Here is a 21445-nt window from a genome sequence, read left to right as displayed (position 1 = left end):
CTTGCTCTTAATTTCACAAAAGGTTGTTTTGACTTTTCTATACGCTGAGTCTGTCCTTCCAACAATAATTTCTTTCTCGATTTCTTCACATTTTTCATGGAGCCATTTCGTCTTAGCTTCCCAGCACTTCCTATTTATTTCATTCCTCAGTAACTTGTATTTCTGTATTCCTGAACATTTTTGTCCCTTCTTTCATCGATAAACTGAAGTATTGCTTCTGTTACTTACGGCGTCTTCACAGTTACCTTCTTTTTCTTTCCAACTTCCATGATTGCCCTTTTTGGAGATGTCCATTCCTCTTCAACTATACTGCCTACTGGGCAGGTATACATGCCAACATCGCAAGCTGAAGGCGAAGAGACAAAGAAAGTATATGAGGATATTAAATGGGTAATACAGCATGTATAGAGAGGTGAAGACCTAATAGTCATTGGCGACTGGAATGCAGTTGCAGGGGAAGGAGTAGAAGAAAAGGTCACAGGAGAATATGGGCTGAATCTAAAGCCTTAAAGAACCTGAAGCATATCTTGTCATTCCTTAGTACTTCGGCATCCCACTTCTTTGCATACTGATTCTTGCTGACTAATCTCTTAAACTTCAGCCTATTCTTCCTTCATCACAACCACATTTTTAACTGAATCTATACCTGCTCCTGAGTATGCCTTACAATCCATTATCTGATTTTGGAATCTCTGCCTGACCATGATGTAATCCAACTGAAATCTTCAAGTATCAACCAGCTTTTTCCAAGTATACCACCATCTGTTGTGATTCTTGAACAAAGTATATGCTATTACAAGTTGAAATTTATTACAGTACTCAATTAGCCTTACTCCTGTCTCATTCCTTGTGCCAAGCCCATATTCTCCTGTGACCTTTTCTTCTACTCCTTCCCCTGCAACTGCATTCCAGTCACCCTTGACTATTATGTTTTCATCTCCCTCCACATGGTGTATTACCCTTTTAATATACTCATACTTTCTCTGTCTCTTCATCTTCAGCTTGCGATGTTGGCACAAGCTGGACTATCGTTGTCGGTGTAGGTTGGCTGTTGCTTCTGGTAAGAAAAACCCTATCACTGAACTGTTCACAGAAACACACTCTCTGCCGTACCTTCTTTTTCATAATCAATCCCACTTCCCTTATGCAATACAATTCATTATGAATCTGCTGTTGAGATTACCCACTACTCATCTGACCAGAAATCCTTGTCTTCTTTCCATTTCCCTTCACTGACCCCTACTATATCTAGATTGAGCCTTTGCATTTCCCTTTTCAGATTTTCTATCTTCTCTACAACAGTCAAGCTTCTGAAATTCCACACCCCAACTTGTAGAACGTTATCCTTTTGTTGGTTATTCAATCTTTTTCTCATGGTCAACCCCTCTTAGCAGTCCCCTCCCGAAGGGGGGATTATTCCGGAATCTTTCGCCAATGGAGAGGTCTTCGTGACATTTCTTTCAATTACAGGCCACATGTCCAGTGGATACACGTTATGGATCTTTAATGTGATGGGTTCCATTGCCTTTTGCATTGTCATACTGTTAATTATTGCTAATTCTTCTGCCTTTAGGGGCAGTTTCCCACCCCAAAGACAAGAGAGTGCCCTGAACCTCTGTCTGCTCCTTCACCCATCTCTGACAAGGCCATTGGCAGAAAGAGTGACTTCTTATGCTGGAAGTCTTTGGATTCAAATGCTGATTATCAATCAAAATTTAAGTAGCGGCAGGTTTCAACCCCAAGACCAAGGATATTTTGATTACTAGTGAAAGATACTACCCCCAGACCACAGGTCTCCATACATTCTGCCAAACAGAGCTAATTTTTCTCCCCACCTGTACCCTGCTATCCCTCCCCGTTCCCTGTCCTACCACGGGTTGCTGCTTTCATTCAATGTGACGTGCATAGTGGTCATGTGTCCATGAGGCATGTGTGTGCTCATTTTTCTTTTCTGAAGAAGGCTCTGGCCAAAAGCTCAACACCTAACAGATTTTTCATTGTGCCTATCTGCAACTCAACTTTTCATCTTCATCGTAAGTAGCAATCTATCCTTTTCGTAATATTGTTGACATACCAGTGTGGGCTTTCCACTGTTTAATACAAAGACCTTTCATATTTATAATCTGCATAATGTCAATAAACATATACAACATCAACTGGATAAAATCAAATTTCTGTCAAATCGTAATGTCCAGCACAAAACCTCTATATGGAAGACTATCCAAAGAAATAATGAATATGAACATCACATTTCATTTGTTTGATCAACATCATAACTACTGTCAAAAATATATATTCTCAGAGAAGTTTGCACTTCTCCAAAGAAGGCCAGTGATGATAGGAGCTTCAATGTTTTCATCCAGGGAGGTACTTCTTGTCACGAAGTTACTACAATCGCCATCCCATCCTGAAGACACGTGTCGTCCCTCAGCACGTTTTTCCACATGCAAATACAAAACTATGGGAATACATAGGGGTATACATCTCTCCTCCGTGGTGATATGTAACACAATACATGGAGCATACAAATAACTTACAAATTAATGAACTACACTCGTTCATTCAGTGTTAAACAGATCTCATCAAGAAGGAGAGCCCTCTTCGATGTGGAATGAGATAAAGTATACATTAACATACAACAAAGGTATGAGAGAGATAAAACTTACATCGTCATTATTATGATTATTACTATTTATTTATTTATTTATTTATTTTTATTATTTTTATTATTATTATTATTATTATTACTGCTAATAACATTATTATTACTAAGTTTATTGGTTATATTAGACCGCCTGAGACATTCCACACTTAATTTCTCTTTAAAATTCCGCTCAATACCATTTCATTCTTTCCAGTCATAATTTTTTAATTTTCTCAATTTGTCTGAAACCTTTATAGCCCTTCTGTGTGTCATTTTTGCTGAAAATTTGTGGTTCTCAAGAAGATTAATAATACTATCTTTTTTGCTCTCCATCTGTTTTCGGAATTACAATCGCTTTAAGAAGATGTGGAATTTTTCTGATCCATTTTCCTCCTGTCTTATTTCTAAGATTTCTCTTCATAAGTTATAGTGAAATGCTGTTTCCTTGTACTCGCTTGATATGACAGAAATCAGAGGTGGTTTTCTCCTTCATTATCCTGGTGACTGGGTCAATCTCTCAACAGAAAGTCTCACTGGGCAAGATCCTCCAGACTCCTTCACCCTGGTAGTTTTTACACTTCTTTCAGTTTCAAGGACTTGATTAGTTCTTTCACTTTTGATTTGGAACTGGATTTTGCTAGAATAAGTGGCTTCCAAGAGAACTACAATTTTATGGTGTTAGAAATTAGTGACTATTAACAATCATTTCTGTTATACACAATCATTTCTATTGTACACTGACCAGGTTAGAAACTGAGTTTTTTCATTTTGCTGCTTCTGTTTATCCATATTTCTTTTTCATATAAGTTGTGCTTGTTGAGTACTCCAAGATATGTAAATTGTAGAACTATGTTAATTTTCTCTCACTAAATAAGCTTTTGGCCAGCAAGGTGTTTTTGACACACACACACACACACACACACACACACACACACACACACACACACACACACGCGCGCGCACAAACGCAATAGCAACTCACACACACATGAACACAGTCTCTCGCAGCTGAAGCCAGACTGTGACTCAGAATCTCCTCTGTATGGTGAGTAACAACTATCCTTTTCGTAATATTGTTACATTCCATCCTGGATTTCCCATTGTTTGATTAATTTTCCATTTTTGATTATGTTAATTTTCTGACTGACTATGAATACTAATACATTGGTTCAAAGGATAACTGTAATCCTATTTTTAAGGCAATGTTTTGGAGATGGGTGATCTGGGCATGAACCTTTTCCGTGACATCCACAAACCCAAGGTAGCCAGTTTTTTTAAGGGTTGATTTTAAATAGATATTCTTTTTGCCAAATGCTCATTATGTACTTGAGGAATACAATGAAAAGTAGCGGCGATAATATACCACCTGGTCTAAGACTATTTTTTTTACTATGAAAGCTTTTGATATTTCTTCCCCGAATCTTGGAATTTGTGTTGATTAATCCCTCACTGCTAGTGACCATGTCCTGAAAAGCAATGTCTCCAATTTTTTTATGTGGAAATTCTTAATATCTTTATTTTTCACATCTACATATTTGTTTCACAACACAGTCACACTGGTGACAGACATTTCTCCCAACAACAGACCAGTTTCTTGGTACCACCACTGTAAAATATGCGACCCTGCTGACGGAGCCACACTCTCACTTCTGGTTGCATTGCTTCGTCACTATCAAAATGAAGTCCAGAAAGGTGATCTTCATGTTTTGGAAACAGATAAAAATCAGATAGGGCCAAATCAGGATTGTATGGAGGATGACTGACGACAGTGAATCCAAGACATCAGATTGTTGCAGGTGTCGCAGCACTTGTGTGTGGTCTCACTGTCACACTGAAAGAGAGTGTGCCCCATGGGTGGACAAACTTTTCCAATTCAAAATTCAATTACGGCGTGTTGCTTCTCATGTACTGACATAGTTATGTAACACACCTCCATGTTACACGCTGCAACTTGGAAATTTGTGGTAAGTTCCTATGGGACCAAACTGCTGAGATCATCGGTCCCTAGGCTTACACACTACTTAATTTAACTTATGCTAAGGGCAACACACACCCATGCCCGAGGGAAGACTCTAACATCCAACGGGGTGAGCCGTGCGAACTGTGACAAGGAGCCTCAGACCGTGCAGCTACAACTTGGAACCCTCTAGCAGCAGAGACCTGCAAATATTTGGCCTTGAGAATAAAGATGTAGAATGTGAACAGCATTTGTTTTGAAACTTCCCGGCAGATTAAAACTGTGTACCGGACCGAGACTCGAACTCGGGACCTTTGCCTCTCGCGGGCAAGTGCTCTACCAACTGAGCTACTCAAGCACAACTCACGGCCGGTCCTCACAGCTTCAGGTTTGCAGGAGAGCTTCTGTAAACTTTGGAAGGTAGGAGACAAGGTACTGGCAGAAGTAAAGCTGTGAGGACGCGCCGTGAGTCATGCTTGGGTAGCTCAGTTGGTAGAGCACTTGCCCGCGAAAGGCAAAGGTCCCGAGTTGAGTTCGAGTCTTGATCCGGCACACAGTTTTAATCTGCCAGGAAGTTTCATATCAGTGCACACTCCGCTGCAGAGTGAAAATCTCATTCTGGAAGCATTTGTTTTATTTGAAAAGCTTGATGTGTTTTCACATAAAACATGTGGAGGTATTCCTTTTCAGTACACCCTCGTGGCAGGAGCTTTAACATCGTATACATATGTTACAAGGTCTTCTTAGAAAATGCTAATGACATGGTAACATGGCATCACTTGATGAGTCCCAAGCAGTTTGTACGGTTACTAATGGTTCCTCGATGTGACTCAGATGGAGAAGTGGCAGTTCATTCACTTTGTGGCTTCCTCTCTTTTGTTTCATTGTGTTTGAAAATGTATAAGCATGTGCTGCCTGCCAACGAAATATAACATGTTCTAATGGAAAGTAATAATGAGAGAGAGATTTATCTTTCTTCACCCGAATCTGAGGACACTGGGCCTCTCGATTCCTGTCCTTCGACATCTCGCTGCGTATCTGACCCTTGCAGGAGAATGACTGACAGTGATACTGATGACAAAGATGGCATGCCCACAGTGAAGAAAGGCCATTTTGTGGACAAATTTCAGTGGTATAGGAAGAAACTGAATTTTAGAGTTCATGATCTTGATACAGCACATTCAAGTGTGGATCTTACTCTTCTGAAAAACCCTAATGCCCTATATGTTTAAAAGACATTGTTCACAGAGTAGTTGGTCTCAATTGTTGTAGACAAGACCAATATTTAGTATACACAGTTCAGAATACTGCTATTTATGAGAAAAACCATTTGAAGGCCAGGAAGGACACGAGTACAGCAGAAAAACTGTTGCCTGGCAGTAACTCTTCTTGTGGAAAGTAGTAAAAATCTGACATATTTTGAAAACTGCTCCAGTGATCCTCACCTTAAAACTCTGACTGAGGAAATAATGTCTTGTGGAAGATATTTTTTCTTACTTCGAAGGCCACGTTTTTGCAGTAACAGTGCTCTAGCTCATCATGATAGGCTGTACAAAATAAAATCAGTTGTTTCATACCTCAAAGCAAAGTTCAAAACAGCATTCACTCTGTTCCAGAAGGTTTATATGGACAAAAGTCTCCTACTGTTGAAGGGACCATTGGCTTTCAAACAGTACATTCCATCTAAAACAAGTCATTTTGGAATAAAAATATTTGTTCTGTATGATTTTGAAATGGGATTTATATTTGACTTATTAGTCTATACTTGTTCCAAGTGTGACATAGCAGTCAGTGAGGAGTATTTGGGAATTACTGGCAATATTGTGAGAACACTTTTGTACCTTATGTCGGGAGAGGCACACACTACAAGCGTACAACTGGTACACAAGTCCTTCTCTCTTCCTCTACTTGCATGAAAGAGGAACAAACACAGTAGGTACAATATGCATGAACTGGAAAGGTACGCCAAAATTTGAAGTCAAACTACAAAGAGGAGAGATGGAATTTACATCAACAAACACTTTGGAAGCTTTAAAATGGCATGACAAAAGAGATATACGTATGTTGAAGAGATGCCACAGAGCTGAAATTAAATAAGTGTGGAAATATGGACCATTAAACTAGTGCCAAAAAACTGAAGCAAATATGTGTGCTGGATTACGAGGAGTCTATGGGTACAGTGGACAAATGCGACATCCTACTTAGCTCTACTGCATGTGTTTGCAAGACCCTGAATTAGTAATATGTTTTCAATCCTTAGACATGTGCATGCTAAATTTCCACATTATTTGTAAGATTCGTACTGATAGCAAGTCTTCAGCTGCCAGATTTCACGGCAAGAATTGGAGTCTTGCCATCCATGGGTGCATTTCGGTGTGTGTGTGTGTGTGTGTGTGTGTGTGTGTGTGTGTGTGTGTGCGCACACGCAACTATTACTAGGAAAAGAGCTAGTCCTTGATCGCTAGTTTGAATGCTGTTTTATGTTGTGGGTTTCTGCACTCCACACATTGATCCATTGTAAGTGATGGTTGCCTTTCCTTAATTTTACATACTGCTCCATCCAGGAAATTCCATTATTGATTAATCTTGAATTTGACAATTAAGTGTTCAGCTGATGACTTATACACCCACTCTCAGACTATTTTTCTATTGTTGCTGTAGGAATGAATGAATGAATGAATGAATGAGTGAATGGTTTCCACTCTTGAACAGCATGTGGGAAAAATGGACAACTAAATATTTCCATTGAGGCTCCGATTCTTCTTATTATGATGGACATTCCTCCATATGTATGTGGGAGTTAACAAAATGTTTTGCCATTTGGGGTAGAAATTTTATTGAAAGGTCTCACCACAATTAAAAATGCCTTTGTTTTAACAATTGTTACACCTACTTGCTAATTATATCTGTGATACTCTCTCCCCTATATTGCACCAATACAAAATGAGCTGATCACGTTTTAACCATTTCAGTGTCTCCTGTCAATGCTTTCTGGTGAATGCCATATCATCCTGCAATGCATCAGAAGAGAATGGAAAAGGTATTAAGTGAAGCCTTCAATACCGCTTCGCAAACTCACCTTTCAAAATAACCTAGACATTGGGGAACACTACAGATCCTTAAGACAACACAACCTACATTCTTAATAAATACTGTTAGTCTTCTGTTCTCTTCTTGTCTGCACATATTTGACATCATATGCTGCAACACTTATGTTACAGGACAAAGCCGACATCTGGTATTGGTAGATTCAGTTGACCCCAGAAAAGCATGCATAGTGGACACATTCTCTTTGGTGGATTTGTTGCACTTTCTAAATTATTTATTTACTGTACTGCACTGTGACACATTAAAAACAAATTTTTGTGCATAATATTTACAATACAAAATCTTATAAACAAACATCTAGAGCATTTATGGAACCTATCAACTTGGAGTCAGCAGCATGAAGTCTCCTGGTCTAGCATCGTATGATCTGGTGGGAGCATTCTTCTGTGATGTGTCTGATGGTCTGTGGTTCACCCACATTCACAATGTGGGGATGTTTATTTATCCCACTGATGCGCACATTCTGTTTAGTACTGACCATGTTTTGCATGGCAAGTAAAATCCCAGTGGTTTGTGGATGATACATGGGACACTATTAGCATACTCTAGTAATACTAAACTCAGCTTCCACAGTAACTGTCACTTTTGCTGTTGCTGATGTAGAGTGCAGTCAGTTATCATTTTATCACCAACATCTCGATGAACTGGTAGATTTTTATTACCCATGATCTTTCTGTACTCATTCCTGAGGTGGCTAGGTGGAATATGGCTCAGTACTCTTAGTCATTTGGTAGATGGTGTTATTTTGTTCGACATCTATCTTTCGTGCAAATCGACACTTTAGCCAAACTAGCACAATATTCAGCAGTTAAGAAGATAAGACCCAGATCAAAAGAACGTATGGTGGATACTGATGCTCACCATGTCATACCACATAGATTTTGAATGATATTGTGTCTCATTACAATTTTGTAGCTGTTTTTGTTAGATGCCCTCTGAAAGATAGAATTCTGTCAAGCATTACCTCTAGGTACCTTGGTGTTTTATATGAGTGAAGTAGTTTCAAATCGTATGTTGAGTTTTCTTCTGGCATGTTTTATTATTTACATGGCAGCAGGAAACCTCAGTTTTGGTAGTGTTTTGTTGGAGTCTACATTTAAGGAACTATCTTCTCACTGCAATTAAGTCTCCATTACAATTTCTTCTGACTTTTCAACTGAGCTACATCTTGCTGCAAGGACCCAATCAAGATTGTAACCAAACTTCCTCGATTCTGTTTATAATATATCTGCATTGTACGAGCTGAAAAGAAGTGGAACAAGGACTGATGCCTGTGGTTGATCATTTTTCAATTTTTGTGGGGAGCTGATGTCGGATACAAACAGCCGATCATTTAACATATTGTCAATTAGGCGAGTGATTGGTCTGCAAGAAATTACGGGATGAAGCTCGTATACTGTGCCGTCTCTCGACACTATCACAGGCCACTAATTACTCGATGAATGCAGCTGCACTTTTAAGAGTTCTTTAAAATCCTGCCTTGATGTAAGTGGTGAGTGACAGAACTAGATCTGTGCAGACTGTTTTGCTCAGAAACATGCTTCTTCGACTGGGACTGCTTCAAGTAACATTGTACTTATTCTATTATGGATGAGCTGTTCTAGCAGCTTGTAGATCACAGATAGTAGGGGTACTGATCATCTTTAGCTTTTAGGGCTATCAGCTGGTTTGACAGGTTTTAATATAGTGATTATCTTAATTGTAATTCTGGTGTTATATTGTTGGTTTGCATAATATCTATGAAGAAATGATTGTCCATATTTTGTGTATCTGCCACAGTTTATTAGGTATTCAGTGTGGATACAGTAAAAACCTGTAGCTTTTCCTGGCTTAACATGTTCAAGTGCCATCAAGACAACTTCACAAATAAAGGAACAGGATTGTTTGGTTTTATGGCTATGGCTTTTAGGGTTCTGGGACCTCGTTTCGCTTTGATGTAGGTGTTTTGTCTTTTGGTGCTCTGGATGTCACTAATAGATATGAAACAATGGCATTTGGATTAACTGTTGTCTTATTCCTTGGTACGGGGGCACCGATTCCTAGTTCCCTTAAAGTTCAGGCTCATCTACCTTGTGGTCTCAAAATTCCGGCTTTCTGCTGTTTCCACTCACTTTTGCCATTTTGCTGCACCTAGACTGTGTAGGAATTCATCTGACATTTCTTGATGATCATTTTCGAGGAAGTTTTGATACAACTCTTCACAATTTTGGGACCAGTCAGGAATGGTAACTGCGATGTCGAGAAATATTTGCTGAGTATTCTGTCAACAGAATGCAGTGTTTGGTTTCCCTTGACCCACAACATTTTCTTTGAGATCATTCCAGTCTAAGTTGTTCATACTTGTAGCCCCTAGTCCCTAGGTAATTAGGTGAATCATTAACCTTTCAATTTGTGAAATTTAAACAAATATATATATATATATATTTTTTTATTCTGGCGGTATCACATATTTTTTGTTCAGGGAGCACTATGGCTATTTCATTCCGTAGCTATCTTGTCTGAAACATTTTGTAATTTGTTTTGATCTTCTCATGACTTCCCTTGCATGCTTCCCATAAGACCTACATTCCCTGCAGTTGCTCTATTAATCTGTGTCCATGGCGGTTCAGATGGATAGTGTGTCCACCATGTAAACAGGAGATCCCAGGTTCAAGTCCCATTCGGGGCACACATTTTCAGCAGTCCCCATCGTGGTATGTCAACAACTCTCAGCTGAGGGTTTCAATTAATTATCATTTATTCTCAACTGACACTTCTGGTCACATCCTTGCACCCAGCATGATTCCCTTCCCACACTCTGTATCAGACAGAGCGATGCAATGTGGGAGAACTTTTTTTGTCTGCACCCTTTTCCAGAGAGAAATGCCTTTTTTGATGAGGTAATGAATTAATCCAGCACATACAGGGTGTTTCAAAAATTACCAGTATATTTGAAACGGCAATAAAAACTAAACGAGCAGCGATAGAAATACACCGTTTGTTGCAATATGCTTGGGACAACAGTACATTTTCAGGCAGACAAACTTTCGAAATTACAGCAGTTACAATTTTCAACAACAGATGGCGCTGCGGTCTGGGAAACTCTATAGTACGATATTTTCCACATATCCACCATGCGTAGCAATAATATGGCGTAGTCTCTGAATGAAATTACCCGAAACCTTTGACAACGTGTATGGCGGAATGGCTTCACATGCAGATGAGATGTACTGCTTCAGGTGTTCAATTGTTTCTGGATTCTGGCGGTACACCTGGTCTTTCAAGTGTCCCCACAGAAAGAAGTCACAGGGGTTCATGTCTGGCGAATAGGGAGGCCAATCCACGCCGCCTCCTGTATGTTTCGGATAGCCCAAAGCAATCACACGATCATCGAAATATTCATTCAGGAAACTAAAGACGTCGGCCGTGCGATGTGGCCGGGCACCATCTTGCATAAACCACGAGGTGTTCGCAGTGTCGTCTAAGGCAGTTTGTACCGCCACAAATTCACGAAGAATGTCCAGATAGCATGATGCAGTAATCGTTTCGGATCTGAAAAATGGGCCAATGATTCCTTTGGAAGAAATGGCGGCCCAGACCAGTACTTTTTGAGGATGCAGGGACGATGGGACTGCAACATGGGGCTTTTCGGTTCCCCATATGCGCCAGTTCTGTTTATTGACGAAGCCGTCCAGGTAAAAATAAGCTTCGTCAGTAAACCAAATGCTGCCCACACGCATATCGCCGTCATCAATCCTGTGCACTATATCGTTAGCGAATGTCTCTCGTGCAGCAATGGTAGCGGCACTGAGGGGTTGCCGCGTTTGAATTTTGTATGGATAGAGGTGTAAATTCTGGCGCATGAGACGATACGTGGACGTTGGCGTCATTTGGACCGCAGCTGCAACATGGTGAACGGAAACCCGAGGCCGCTGTTGGATCACCTGCTGCACTAGCTGCGCGTTGCCCTCTGTGGTTGCCATACGCGGTCGCCAAACCTTTCCAGCACGTTCATCCGTCACATTCCCAGTCCGTTGAAATTTTTCAAACAGATCCTTTATTGTATCGCTTTTCGGTCCTTTGGTTACATTAAACCTCCGTTGAAAACTTCGTCTTGTTGCAACAACACTGTGTTCTAGGCGGTGGAATTCCAACACCAGAAAAATCCTCTGTTCTAAGGAATAAACCATGTTGTCCACAGCACACTTGCACGTTGTGAACAGCACACGCTTACAGCAGAAAGACGACGTACAGAATGGCGCACCCACAGACTGCGTTGTCTTCTATATCTTTCACATCACTTGCAGCGCCATCTGTTGTTGAAAATTGTAACTACTGTAATTTCGAAAGTTTGTCCGCCTGAAAATGTACTGTTGTCCCAAGCATATTGCAACAAACTGTGTATTTCTATCGCTGCTCGTTTAGTTTTTATTGCAGTTTCAAATATACCGGTCATTTTTGAAACACCCTGTATGATGCAAGAGTTAATGCAGAAATACTGGAGGAGAGAATTTCAGTGTAGAAAAATTCTGAATTAACAATAAAATAATCCTGGTATCGCCTAGACTGGCTGTGGCTTCACACATGGCATCACCTGAAAAGAATATAAGCGAGCTGCTCACACTGTACTCTAAATCATTTGTAAAGATTACGAACAGCAGAGGGCCTAGACCTCTGCCTTTGGACACCCACATCCAACTAGGTGAATTCCCTTCAATTACTACGAACTGTCACTTTTCTGACAGGAATCGCAAGATGTCACAGAGCTGAGACAATATTGCATACACCCGCAATCTGATTAGAACCTGCTTATGAGGAGCGGTGTCAAAAGGATTGTGGAAATGTAGAAATCTGTAACTGACTCAAGATACCACAGCAACAGCATTGATTAATCCATGAGAATAAAGAGCTAGTTCTGTTTCACTAGAAAGATATCTTCTTCCATAAATCCTGGAACAGAGTAAATTTATTGAAGGAAAAGCCAGTTGAGAAAACTAATAAATTGGTAGACAGAATTGCTGGCGCTACTTACCTTCAAAAGGTGGTACGAGTACTACTGCTGATCGACACACACACTATTTGATCGAAAGTATCCAGACACCCCTATGTAATGTGGAATTGACCATTGGATGTCACAAGAGGAGGACCCATCAGTACAATTGGCAGTGAGCAGTTATTGTATTGTCAGTTGAGAAACAATAACAGCAGAATGTATCTGTCAGGAGACTGCAGTGACTTTGAATGTACAGGGTGATTATAATTAATGTTAAACTTTCAAAACACTGTAGAAATAACACTACTGGTCAGAATGAAATCAAATTGCAACGGAGTATTATTGGAGAAGGGGGAAAACGTATGGCAGAAGAAAGGGGAAAAGAAAGTGTGAAAATTGATCAATAGATTGCGCTGTCTGTGTCAGAATACATAAATGAAAACACCTGTCATGGGCAACAGAAAATCCACACGCATATCAACCAGTAGCACTTCATCCTGAAAAGATCACTGTGTGGTGCGGGTTTACAGCATAATTTATCATAAGGTCATATTTTTTCGAAGAGACAGGTGCTTCCAGTCCTGTTACCTGAACCGTCACTGGCAAGCGCTATGAGTGTCTTTTGCACAACCACGTCATTCCAGCTCTCCAAGAATGTTGATGGGATCATTTTTATGCAAGATGGCGCACCTCCGCACACTGCAAAACCAGTTAAGCAGCTGCTGAAGTGCCATTTCAAAAATCCTACAATTATCAGCCCCCATTTCCCTACAGCCTGGCCGTCCCAATCACCTGATCTTAATCCGTGTGACTTATGGCCGTAACATATTGGGTTCAGTGTTCCGATTGCAAACTTGGCTGCATTGAAGGCACACATTGCGCAACACATTCTGAATGTGACCCCGGAAACACTTCGATCATTTCTGGATCATGCTGTTTCTCGATTTCAACTCACTGCAGAAAACGGTGAACAGCATACTTGACATGTTTTGCGCCAGTTACACGGAAATTAATATTTCAATTTGATTTTGATTGATGCTTATTATGTGGTTATTGGTCTCAGGACAATTAAAAACCGATGTGATGGATGCTTTTTATGCGGTTTTTGGCCTCACAATTAAAAACCGATTTTTCCCATCCGACATGATATGACCTTGCCGTGATGGATGGGCTTACATAACTATCAGTATCACATCTGTACACCCATGACAGTGAGTAGTAACAGTTAGTTTAACATCAAACATCCATCCTAGGCATAGTTGTACAATTCATTTGTCATTTGTAGTTGACCACTATTAAAATATGAAGCTTACATTGCCAGTCTATTGCTAAATTTGATAACTATTTATTTTTCTTCTGCCATACGTTTTCCCCATTTCTCTGATAACATTCCGTTGCCATTTGACGTCATTCTGAGCAGTGGTGGTGTTTCTACAGTGGGGTAAAAGTTTAACTTTAATTATAATCACCTTGCAGATTAGTCATTGCATCAGTATAACATCTACATCAGGGACATTTCAGCCCTTACACAGCTGACCAAGTTGACTGTCAGTGATGTGACTGTGGACTCCAGAATGAGATTTTCACTCTGCAGCGGAGTGTGCACTGATATGAAACTTCCTGACAGATTAAACTGTGTGCCGGACTGAGACTCGAACTCGGGACCTTTGCCTTTCGCGGGCAAGTGCTCTGGTAGAGCACACAGTTTTACTCTGCCAGGAAATTGACTGTGGACTGTAAATGCAAAGGAACATCCACAGTTAAAGGAAGACCAGGCAGGCATTACAAACTGACAGATACAGACCGTCAAGCAATGCAGAGAGTGCTTGCAAGAAAACACACGAAATCAGCCGAAGGAATCACTCGCGAGTTCTGAAATGCTACTGACACTTCTAACAGAATGACTGTGCATAAGGAGCTAAAAAAAAAGGGGTACAACGGTCGAGGAAATCATCGTAAGCTGCACATTTCTGTCGTCGATGCTAAGTGATGCTCGAGTTGATGTAAATGGTGATGCCACTGGGCAGTGGATGAATGGAAATGAGTGATTTGGAGTGATGGGTCGTGCTATATGCTGTGGCAGTCTGATGGAAGGATTTGGTCAATACTTGAAGATGTAAACTATCATCATGTGCAGCGCAAACAGCGAAGTACCAGAAGATGATGTTATGGTATGGAGTGTTTTTCAAGGTTAGGGTGTGGTTCCCTTATTGCAGTAAAGAAAATGCTAAACACAGAATGATATGAAAACATTATACAGCATTGTGTACTGTTTACAGTAGAGGAACACTTCAGAGGCAAAAACTGAGTGTATGAGTGTGACTGCATCCCATCATAAAGCAGCATCTGTAACGCAATGGTTTGTATACAATAACAGACCTGAAATGGACTGGTCTGCTCAAAGGCTCAAGCTGAAGCCAACAGAACATCTTTGTGAGGGTGTTAAAATGTTGGCTTCACTCCAGACCTCACCTTCCAACACCATTAGCTTTTCTTGTTTTGACACTTGAGGAAGAATGGGCTGCCATTCCTGTACAGACATTTAGATGCCTACTGAAAGTGTCCCCAGCAGAGTTCAAGATATCATATAGGTGAATGGTGGACACATCTCATATCAATGCTCACGAATCTATTTCGATCAGATAGTGTGTAAAAGGGTAAGGTGCCTGCCTACTAGTTTTCGGAAGAGGAATGGGATATGTTGGTTGGAAGGTTGGAAACAAAGGTTAGGTCACTCAGCTGCCCTAGGCTGAGAGAGATCCTGTAGTGGGGAAGAGGCTAGAACACAGCACATGTTCCAAAGCAGATACTTTATTTTCTTTATACGCACTATCCCAATAAATAATTCTATGAGGAATGAAAGTATGTAAAATAAAAATTTTAACTAAAGTTACAAACACTGAATATAGGTACTTACGTTTTTGTACATTATGAGCACTGCACAAATCTTCTCTTTGCTTCCGCAATGTTAGTTTCTCAATCTGCCATATCATGTCCACTTTCGTAATCTTCACACCAGTCACCTGGTAAGGATTCCAGTTAAGCACGTGAATGACACCTTCAAGCCACTTCTTTTTACTACCGTTCACAACTTTCGAAACCTTGAAGTCAAACCAGTGACCCAATTTATCTGTTCCATCCAGACTGTAATTAACCAAAACAGTCTGGCCACATTCAATCTCTGTAATGTCCAGAAGTTTACGTGACATTGGCCGAACTTGTGACAGCTTACACAACATGTCTATCTGATCGATGGTGCTGTAAAGGGGGTAACGTGTTGTTTAAGAAAGCAAATTTCTTTAAAAGATTACATAAAAAATGTACAAGTCCTGTCCAACAAATGACACTTTACAAAAACAAAATGCTGATTGCATGTAGGATAATGTCATTACAGTGATTTCACACAGAAAATAAAAAAAGTAAATAAAAGAAAGACCAATTTATTCAGGTTGACAGAAACTAGTGTTGACTGAAATACACTCTTTGAAAATCTAAAGGTCGAAGCAGAGAGGACAAAATGCAGGCTGACATTAGCAATAAAATCATATCCAAAAACAAGAATCTGTTAACACTGGACATAAGTTTAAGTGTTAGGAAGTCTTTCCTGTAGATGTCTGTCTGCAGTGTACCAGTGTATGGAAGTGAAGCATGGACAATAAACAGTACTGATAAGAAGAGAATAACTGAAATGTGTGTGTGGCATATTTGGCCAGAAGTCCACTTTCGGGGAGTTTGGCTGCCTCGTGCAAGTCTTTTTATATGACACTAATTTGGCAACTTGTGTATCGGCGGTGATGAAATGACGATGACGACAACATGAAACTCACTCTCCTTTCTTTCTTTCGCTTACACCATAGTCCCACAGCAATCGCAGGGTCAGCGTGGTTACAACGGATTTGGCAATGTTAATGTTAGGGATGGACGGATGCCCTTTCTGCTGCCACCCTGTACACCCCCCCCCCCCCCCCCCCAGGATGGAATCGTGTACCCCAACTGACTGCATCTAGTGTAAATCGGGAAATAGTGCAGACTTGTTTCAAATGTCTGCGACGTGTGTAACTGAGGTGGAACGTGGGGACCAGCCCAGTATTCACTTAGCGGGATTTCGAAAACTGCCTAAAAACCACATCCAGGCTGGTCGGCACACCGCCCCTCATCATTAATCCGCCGGATGGATTCAATCCGGGGCCAGCGCACCTACCCGAGACCAGGAAGCAGTGCGTCACCGCTCTCAGCTACCGTGGCGGGTCAACATGAAACTCACTCTCCGAGTGGAGAAAACCTCCGACCTGCACGGGAAGCTATCTAATGGCAAAAAACAGACCTGATCTCTTTGGGGATATCCACGTGGAAATTGGTATCAGTGTTCACGACGCAGTTGTGACAACAATGATTACCAAAGAACAAACAGCAACTAAAACAAGCAGAAAGATATACATGTTCAGTAAACTGGGTAGAAAATCAGTAGTATCATATCTCAATGAGGAACTTGAAACTTTCAGCACAGGATATGAGCACGTAGAAGAACTATGACAAGTTTAAAAGAACAGTTGACCATGCACTGGATAAATATGTACCAAGTAGAACAGTAATGGCACGGACCCTCCATGGCATACAATCACTGTACAGAAAGTTCTAAGGAAACAGAGAGTACTGCATAATAGGTGTAAAACAGAGCTTAAACTATAGGTAGAGATGTGCTGAATGAAACACATTTGACTGTCATGAGGGCAATGTGTGAAGCCTTCAGTGATTATTGTAACAGACTTCAGTGGTTATTGCAGCAGAATACTGTCAACTGATCTCTCACAAAACCCACATAAATTCTGGTCATATGTAAAGGTTGTTAGTGCTACCAATGTTAGTTTCCAGTCTCTAACGAATGAGACAAGAACTGAAATTGAGGGTAGCAAAGCAAAAGATTAAATGCTTAAATGTGTTTTCAAATGTTTCTTTAAAAAGGAAAACCCAGTAGAACTGCCACAATTTAATGGTTGTAAAAAAAAGTGAATTGATTAGTATCAATGGCATTGAGTAATAGCTGAAATTGTTAAAACTGAACACAGCTCCAGGGCCTGATGAAATGCCTATCAGATTATATATTGGATCTGCAGTTAAGTTAGCCCCCTCTTCTAACTATAATCTACTGTAGGTCCCTCGAGTTAAAACCATGCCCAGTTGTTCGAAGAAAGCACAAGTAACATCTCTCTACAAGAAGGGTAGTAGAATTGATCCACAAAACCATCAGTGTTTGCAAAAGTTATTGAAAAGGCTGTGTATGTAAGGATAATTGATCATTTTATACCACACAATTTGCTATCAAATGTACAGTTCGGCTTTAGAAGTTGTTTAACAACTGAAAATGCTATATTCTCTTTTGTCTGTGAGGTACTGGATAGGCTACACAAAAGGTTTTGAACGGTTGGCATATTTTTTGATTTAACTAAGGCATCTGATTGTGGTGATCACAAAATATTGCTCCAGAGTTGGACCATTACAGAATATGGAAAGTAGCTCACAACTGGTTCACCTCTTACTTTAGCAACAGGCAGCAAAAGGTCATTATTCACAATGTTGATAATGGCTGTGATGTGGAGTCGGACTGGGGTACTGTCAAATGGGGGGTGCCTCAGAGATCAGTGTTGGGGCGGCTCCTGTTCCTTATTTATATAAATGATATGTCCTCTAGTATTACGGGTAACACTAAAATATTTCTGTTTGCTGATGACACTAGCTTGATAGTAAAGGACATTGTGTGCAACATTGGCTCAGTTTCAATAGAACAGTACATGACCTATGTTTATGGCTTGTAGAAAATAAACTAATGCTAAAGCACAGTAAGACTCAGTTTTTACAGTTACTAGCTCACAATTCAACAAAACCTGACGTTTTAATTTCACAGAATGGGCATATGATTAGTGAAACTGAACAGTTCAAATTTCTAGGTGTTAAGCTGCTGTGGAAAGCTCAAGTTCAGGATCTTGTTCAAAGACTTAATACTGCCATTTTCACTATTCGAATGGTATCAGAAGTGAGTGAGCCTTTGACACAAAAATTAGTCTACTTTGCTTATTTTCATTCGCTTATGTCGTATGGTATTATATTTTGGGGTAACTCTTTCCATTCTAAAAGGATATTTTTAGCTCAGAAACAGGCAGTTTGGGCAATAAGTGGTGCGAGTTCACGAACCTCTTGTCGACCTCTGTTCACCAGTCTGGGTATTTTGACATTGGCCTCTCAATATGTATATTCCTTATTGTCGTTTCTTGTTACCAATATTAGTTTATTCCCACCAAGAATAAGCAGCTTTCACTTGGTTAATATTCGGCAGAAATCAAACCTGCATTTGGATCGGACTTCCTTAACTCTTGTGCAGAAAGGTGTGCAGTACACTACTGCAGCCATTTTCAATAAGCTGCCACTCAAATGCAAAATTCTTAGCAGTAATCCACGCACTTTCAAATCGAAACTGAAGAGTTTCCTCATGGGTCACTCCTTCTATACTGTCGAAGAGTTCCTTGAAAAATTAAGCCGATTCTTATTGTATTGCTGATAGTGCTTACTTAAACTTATGGACAGACTTTTTTCAGGTTCATGAACATTTATTTTTATCTGTTATTACTTCTATGTTGTAATTTCATGTACTGACATGTTCCATGACCTTGGAGATTTGCTCCTCAGTTTGGTCCTACGGAACCTGATGTGTAGATAAATAAAAAATAAACTACCGTCCAATATCTTTGACGCTGATTTGCTACAGAATATTCTGAGTTCACACACAATGAGATATCTTAAACAGAATGACCTTCTCAATGCCAATTAGCATGAATTCCGAAAACTTGGATCACATGAAACCCAACTCGCACTTTTCTCTCATGACATATCAATAGCTTTGGTTCAAGGCAGTCAGATAGATGCAGTATTTCTGGATTTCAGAAAAGTATCTGACTCAGTATCACATTTATGCTTATTGTCAAAAGTTCAACCATAAGGGGTACCATGCAAAATTTGTGACTGGATTGAGGACTTTTTGATAGGGAGGACACAGCATGTTATCTCGAATGGAGAGTCATCATCCGATGTAGAAGTAACTTCAGGTGTGCCCCAGGGAAGTATGTTGGATCCCTTACTGTTCATGTGTATATTAATGAGCTTGCAGAAAATATTCGTAAACTAAGACTTTTGCATATGATGCAGTTATTTATAATGAACTACTGTCTGAAAGAAGCTGTGTAAATATTCAGTCACATCTTGGTAAGCTTTCAAATTGGTGCAAATATTGGCAACATATCCACAAATTTAAAATTGCACACATTGCAAAATGAAAAAATATAGTATCCTATAAATGTAATATCAATGAGTCACAGCTGGAATTGGCCTACACATGTGAATACCTGGGTGTAACACTTTGTACAGATGTGAAATGAAAAGATCATATAGGTACAGTTGTTGGTAAGGCAAGTGGCATACTCCAGTTCATTGGTAGAATTTTAGGGAACTGCATTCAGTCTTAGGAGACTGCTAATAAATAACTCTTAAGAGCCATCTTACAATATTGCTCAAGTGTTCTGTACTTGTACCAAAGAGGATTAACAGGGGATATTCAATGTATACAGAGAAGTGTAGCACGAAAGGTCAATGGTTTGTTTGACCATGGGAGTGTGTTACAGTGATGCTGAAGGAACTGAACTGGCAGTCTCTTGAAGATACATATAAACTATCCTGAGAAAACCTACTAATGAAGTTTCAAGAATTGGCTTTAAACGGTGATTCTAGGAATACACTACAGCCCCCTATGTATCACTCACATAGAGATTAAGAGGACAAGGTCAGAATAATTACAGCATACACAGAGGCATTCAAACAATCTTTCTTCGCGTGCTCCTTACATGAATGGAATGGGAAGAAACCCTAATAAGTGGTACAATGGAACATACCCTCTGCCATGCACTTTGTGGTGGTTTGCAGAGTATGAATGTAGATGTGTTTGTGTAGCTCTGTTAAGAGTTGTGGGTGGACAAGACACACAAGCTACTTGTCCCACAGTGCCCACACGCTTCTCATTGAAGTAGATGTCTACCAATATGAGATTTTCCTCCTCATACTCACTCAAGTTAATCCACTCTGACACACCAAATGTCCGAATGCGAGTACTTGAATGAGCATATGTGGTTTAGTGAGGCACCTAAACTTCACCTTTCTCCTCCACAAGATGAATGTAACTCTTTCAGCACTCTCATTGTCTAAAAATACACAGACAACAATATGAATTTTGCACATTACTGTGAAATTTCACAGGCAGTGAATGGGACATCATCATCCTATAGGAATGGACACTACCTTTTTCACATGCAAAAAAACTATTAAGTTTCACATCTGTTTCACATTTAGGCATGTAGCCTATATAAAAGAAAACTATGAGCCTAAGCTAATTCAAGCAAATTATCATCTACATAGGTGAGACCCGCAATATAATGACCTTTGAGTTTACAGTTGAATATTTCTCCCTTTCGAAGCTTTCTACTGTATCTCTGAATGCCACCAAAAATATTACTATGTGTCTTGCAGTGTTGTTGCAAGAATGAAGTTTTCAATGATCACCTTCTCCTTAAGTATTTTCAGGACTCAAATGTACTATCTAAACACACGTTCTTGAATTGTAAAAAGTCACTCTCATGGAACCTCAGTTTCTAGTTTCAAGTTTGTCTCTAATGATTGCAATTCACTGGTTTTCTTTGTGATAAAACCAGCATTTTAAGCAACA

The 21445-nt window shown here is 40.0% G+C and overlaps 1 protein-coding gene across 1 annotated transcript in view; it reads right to left on the bottom strand.

The window, feature by feature from the left end:
• Positions 1-21445, bottom strand: part of LOC126106393 (E3 ubiquitin-protein ligase UHRF1-like) — a 180483-nt gene that overhangs the window by 95094 nt on the left and 63944 nt on the right. Inside the window, exon 5 of the mRNA XM_049912661.1 lies at positions 15599-15939. Coding sequence (XP_049768618.1) covers positions 15599-15939 — 341 coding nt within the window. The remainder of the gene's footprint in view (positions 1-15598; positions 15940-21445) is intronic.

Source organism: Schistocerca cancellata, chromosome 10, assembly GCF_023864275.1.
Source record: "Schistocerca cancellata isolate TAMUIC-IGC-003103 chromosome 10, iqSchCanc2.1, whole genome shotgun sequence".
NCBI lineage: Eukaryota > Metazoa > Arthropoda > Insecta > Orthoptera > Acrididae > Schistocerca > Schistocerca cancellata.
Note: the sequence above shows the minus strand (reverse complement) of the source record. Positions and strands in the feature narration are given on the sequence as shown.